The sequence below is a fragment of the Gymnodraco acuticeps genome, unplaced genomic scaffold, assembly GCF_902827175.1.
Source record: "Gymnodraco acuticeps unplaced genomic scaffold, fGymAcu1.1, whole genome shotgun sequence".
NCBI lineage: Eukaryota > Metazoa > Chordata > Actinopteri > Perciformes > Bathydraconidae > Gymnodraco > Gymnodraco acuticeps.
The window spans coordinates 222,156-227,529 of record NW_022990466.1 but is presented as its reverse complement, the minus strand read 5'-3'; the positions used below and the strand labels follow the sequence as shown (position 1 = coordinate 227,529).

General features: G+C 40.0%; 1 protein-coding gene across 1 annotated transcript; it reads right to left on the bottom strand.

The window, feature by feature from the left end:
- Window positions 1-744: 744 nt before the first annotated feature.
- On the bottom strand, window positions 745-4,893 carry LOC117552604 (Ig-like V-type domain-containing protein FAM187A). Its single transcript, XM_034226193.1, has 5 exons — window positions 4,696-4,893; window positions 3,260-3,537; window positions 2,442-2,801; window positions 1,444-1,682; window positions 745-971 (listed from the first exon to the last, which is right to left on the bottom strand). Exons 1-5 carry the CDS (start codon window positions 4,891-4,893, stop codon window positions 745-747), a joined length of 1,302 nt encoding a protein of 433 aa, XP_034082084.1.
- Between the last annotated feature and the right edge of the window lie 481 nt (window positions 4,894-5,374).

The following is a 5,374-nucleotide window of genomic DNA, read 5'->3' as shown; positions in this document are numbered from 1 at the left end:
TATAGGCTAATGGAGATGCAGTTATTTCCAGCATTCTTTATTTAACATTCATTCAAGTATGTGATGCCTTGTATCTGCTAATGCACAGGAGGACGAGTGATAAACTGTCTGTCTAGTTGGCTTACATAACAGTTAAAGTTTACAGCCTAAAAAACATGGAGCATTTTTTCCCCTTTTATTCATTTTTATGTCAATTTGCACATTTCATGGTGACGCTCAGCCTCTCCCCTTAACTCCTAACAGTCATCATCATGTCAACCACAACACAGAGAAATACTGATAGCAATGTGTGTGTAGTTGTTGATACATTGCTGACAGAGGGAACTATGAATACAGATTTAAGAAATATCAGTTTTTGAGCATAGTAAGCATGTTTTGTCTTGACTATATTACAACTATATTATAACAAAATAATATAGTATTTATATTATTGAATTGATTATGATTATTATTATAAGTAGAAGTAGTTTATTTGCATTCATTATATTTAAATCTTTTTGAGGCTAGTATTTGGCAGGAAATGCAGACGTACCTGTAAACGCATACTGAACGACATACATGCACATTTACCATTTACCTCACTGTATAAAAAAGTAACTGTGTTGATAATAATAATAATAATAAACAGTAATTATATTTGCCAAGTAACCTACTTATTTCACCTTAAACACAGATTAATTAATAATAAAAAATGATTTTAAAGTACTCATGTACACAAAAATGATTTATTATTTATAAAAGAGTTTAATCTGAGTGGGTTTCAGCAGTGTTTCTAAGGTGTCTGAAAACAGCTCTGCCCAACAACAGCAGACAAAACACAGCTGTCATGGCGGCATATGATTTCAAAACAGCCTTGATGGCTGTCGGGAAGTCAGGATGTGATGTCACTGACTGTCCCCGCCCCAAATGAGCGTAGACCAGCAGATGTATCTCAGCAGCCTGTTGACCCTGCAGCCAGCAGTAATAGTTACCTATTAAACAAAAATTACATTTTAAACAACTTCGAATGAAATAAAATATTCAATAAAATATTTAAGTATGAGCTATCACACCAGGTTGAGCTGAGAAACAGGCAATCCAAACAGAAAATGGATTGGAGGTACACACTATAACACAAATACATGGATGATCTATCACAGCATGAGTGCAAAGGGGCTACACTGGAATAATGTGGTAATGAGAGACAGCTGTGTAGGCAGCTGATTGAGTCACTGAGGTGGGAAACTCAACAGTGACGGCTGGTGGGCAGGTGGGGAACAAAACGATAACATTTTAGAACAAACACTAGAAGAGGAGCGTGCCATTTTGTGCTGGAGCATGGAATCAATGCACTTAAATGCATCACTAAGTTGACCTGAATTTGCAGCTTGTCCGTAAAGTAAACAAAACATTGGCTGACGGACTCAGGTGTAGCTCCATTAAAGTGAACAGTATGCAGTATACCTGAGTCCTGAGTTTTTGCAGGTGTAAACACCAGGTGGTGTCCGGTGTCTATCATCAGCCTGGGGGGTGTGGTGCTGAGGTTACGACCTGCCAAGTGTTCATCTCTGTAGATGGGTTTAGTTCCTTGGTCCCAGGCCACGGCCATGTTGGGATGTGCCCCGGGACAGCCGAGGGTCAGCACACGGTCTGCAGGGTGGCTCAGGTAGAACACTGGTACCTCCACTGATGAGGAGGCAGAACTATAATACAGATATATAACATGATGTTTTGTGTACGTGGACATTAAACATGATCCCATTTTGAACCTGATAGCAATAATATACTCTGACATCGTCAGCAGTAACATTTTGTAACTCAAACAAACTGTCTTTTGGTTCTGGCCAGATTCATGTTCACAAGAGGATGTTGATTTACTGTATGATGCCTTGTATCAGGTCAAAGGTATATCTACATTTACATTTATGACAAGTAAAATGGAAATAGCAGAAAGAATTTTGCTGTAGGTATTCATGGTCCTCAGAAGATGACTCCTAAAGTTTTCTTTGAGCAATCGATTCTTTTCTCTGGCACTATCATCAGGCTAAATTTGTAAAAATCTAAATCTAATGCAGCTATTTTCTGACATTTACTACACACATTATTGCTCTCTAGTTAAAAATATGACAATTCCTCATGCCCAATCTGCTAAAATATAATGGGCTGATTGCCAAGAAAATGACTGATGATTTCCTGACACTTTTACATAACAGCATATTGGTAAGGCTCCACGAAGCAGTCAGCTTATTATTTATTCCCTGCAGCCCTTTTGAAGAGTTAAATGGCTGCATTTAGTATATAATGCTGTATTGAAAGAGCTTTACAATTTGCCTCTCACCTGCTATCAATTCACAATGATAGCAGGTGGTCTGATCGTCGGGAGAAATTTCTCCACTTCAATGTGTTGGCTACCCACTCCACATCCTGTTTATCTACATCTATATACTTATCTATGTACTTACTTGTACCCAAGAAATGCCATCAGAGAATGGATTTTGGAGCTAGTAGCTTGAGTTTGGCAGGTAACTTGACAACTTTTGACCTCCATCTCGGCTCCAGCTCTGCTTTGTTTCAGTTGTCCAAACGCCTTGGGCACTGCCCCCGAGCCGCATGAGGCAACCGTTTGATTGGCTCGTCTGTAGCGGACATGCAGGTAGAGGGAGTGGACGTAGCAGAGTCCCACGCGAACCTGCTCTCCAGGTACGCCACAGCGATCGCAGACTGTCCAGGGCCGGAAGCTGGTGAAGACCTGGTAAAGAGGCTGAGAAGAGCCGAGTCCTTGACTTTCTTTCTTTTTCTTGCTCCTACTTTCATGAGTGAGTCTACAAACATAAAACTTTGAATTAGACTCACCTTAATCAGTGTTTCATCATGGATTTGTCCTTTACCCAAATTCAAATTAATTCCATTAGGATTAGGATTAGGGTTAGGGTTATGCACTTCAACGGAGACATTCACTATAACACTGAACATTTTGCAATAATTGGTTGTTCAGTATGCTTTAAAATGTATGCCATGTTAATCACATATTCCTCTCTTATCTTTGTCTTTTACCCATCAGCATGTAAGGGGTAAAATGTCAATTGATGATCTGATGTCTCAATATTGTTTGCAGAAAAATGCAAAGTATTACCATTGATAATCGACTTTAGATGTCAGTACATGTCAGTACATAGTAAGATTTACTTATCAGTAAAAAATAAAACCATCGTCAGTGTCAGCATTTTACCACAATGTCTGATTTCCAATAAAGTCCCCGTCATTGAGTCTTTCTCATCACCTCGGAGTAAAGCTTAGCGTGCGGGCCTCCTGGATGTCCAGGTCATAACCGTAGAAGAAGTCTTTGTGGACGGAGCCACAGATATAAATTCCTGAGTCGTCGGGCCCCGCTCTGAAGATCAATAGGCTGAAGAGACGGATAGAAAATCGACTCCTCAGATCGCCGCTGTGTGGGACGCTAAGAAGGTCCAGCAGACTGTTGCCATGGTGATCAGTCAATGCTCTGGTCTCCTTTGAGCCGCCCAGATGTTTCCTAAAGAACCACACAACCGATTGGATCTGAAACACACAGGGAACCAAAGGTAGATATGCTGATAGATTATCTTTTTCCATTATATCAATATCACTCTTTTTTATGTTTTGAAATCAAATTACCCAGATGTCCTCTTATTCCCTATTTTTTCCTCTTTTTCCTCGCTCCATTTAACCGATTTCTTCTTCTAAATATTTGTTTTGTTTTCTGCAAATCCTACTGATCTATACAGCTTACAAAGGCTGTGGATTTTAGCAGCAGAGCAGCTAGATAACAAGTCCAGCCATTTACACGGCTGTATTGCACAAAGAAAAGATGATAGGATGTTTTATCTTATCATGTTATATAACTGTGTGATTATGCTAATGCCTCATACCAATTCTTGTTTCTGATTTTGGGATTAAAGGTCCTGTACAATTGTACATGTAACTCTGGCATTCAGAGAATACATTTAAATATAACATATTATAATACATGCATTAATATGCTGTTGCACACACCTTTTGACCTGCAATTTACAAAACCAATTATCTCTGAGATCCTTTTTCCGCAGAGTAATAATTCTACAAGCTACCATCAAATACCATGTTTTTTGGCCTAACATCCTGAGCCTTGTTGAACCCATGTCCACACTTTCAACAATGAATTGTATGGGCCTTCAAACGAGCCGTCCGCCGGGAAATCTGTGATAATAATATATAATAATAATCCTTATATTTATTATCGCTTTATCAATGACTCTCAAAGCGCTATACAAATACACATTACACATACATGTAATGGTCATCTACTGTGGACAATACCCACAGGAGCAAATTCGGGTGAAGTGTCTTGCCCAAGGACACAACGCCCTGACGCAGTGGGGCTGGAGCAGGTTTCAAACTGGAGTTCCCCAAGGCTCCCTTGATCTGATGATCAAACGCACAGACCACTGCGCCACCCGTCCATATGTCACAACTTATACATCAACCTACTATTATTTACAGTCCAAGTTGCAGCGTATGTGAATGACATTAGCTGACAGGAAGTAGACATTAACCCATGCTCTTATCTAACAATGCAATTCCATTAAAACAAGTTAAAACCGAGCACATCAGACAGAGGGTGAATACAATTATTTGAGACGTTATTAAAGCATGTAATCATGTTCTAAGAAACCCAAACCTTGACGTTATGTTTGTTACCTGTTCTGGTTTGCAGTGGCAGGGAAGCTCCACAGTGACTCCGGCCAGGTAGGCTGCGTTGGTGAAGGTCAGGAAAGCAGGACAGGCTTTTCCAGCAAACACATCTTGCTTATCCTCCGGAGCCTCATAGCTCAACACCTCAGGACACAAGATGAGGAGGAGGGGGAGGAGGATGGGAGAGGGGGATGGAGGAGGCATTTGGCTTCTCTGAGGATGAAAATGTTCTGACAAGTTGCGACCTATATAAAATACTCATGCACAAACCCTGAGAAAACTCCAGAGTTTTTGTTCTGTCCTATTTCACATAAGTAGAAATAAGTTGTTTTCAAAACAAAACAGCTTTGATGGAATCTAATCAGATCACCAAGGACCCGTCCCCTGTTGTCAACGCAAACATCTTAAAGTTGAGAGCAGTCTTATTTCATAAACACAGCCCCAGTTTGCCAATTGCCAACACTTTTGTCTTTTGTCACATCATTCTAGTAAGTTATAACTAGAATAATTAAATGCTAAATTCTGCCGTACAGAAGTATGTGGTTTTAAGGCCCTAGGGATGGTCTGTTTGTCAGTCCACTAGTTTGGTATCTACAGCATCCTGCAGAGATATTTCAGATCAGAAAAGCAATAACATTCTTTGCCTTGAAAACAAAGAAGCCTTTGCACCCAGGTGGAGCGAACA

What these genes read in the sequence shown, in the direction of transcription:
- LOC117552604 (XM_034226193.1), bottom strand. Translation starts at nt 4,893, where the DNA reads ATGCCTCCTCCATCCCCCTCTCCCATCCTCCTCCCCCTCCTCCTCATC. An exon ending in ATGGCATTTCTTGGGTACAA is followed by an intron (nt 1,683 to 2,441) that starts GTAAGTACATAG and finishes TCTGTATTATAG; the next exon opens with TTCTGCCTCCTCATCAGTGG. An exon ending in TGCAAAAACTCAGGACTCAG is followed by an intron (nt 972 to 1,443) that starts GTATACTGCATA and finishes TTTGTTTAATAG; the next exon opens with GTAACTATTACTGCTGGCTG.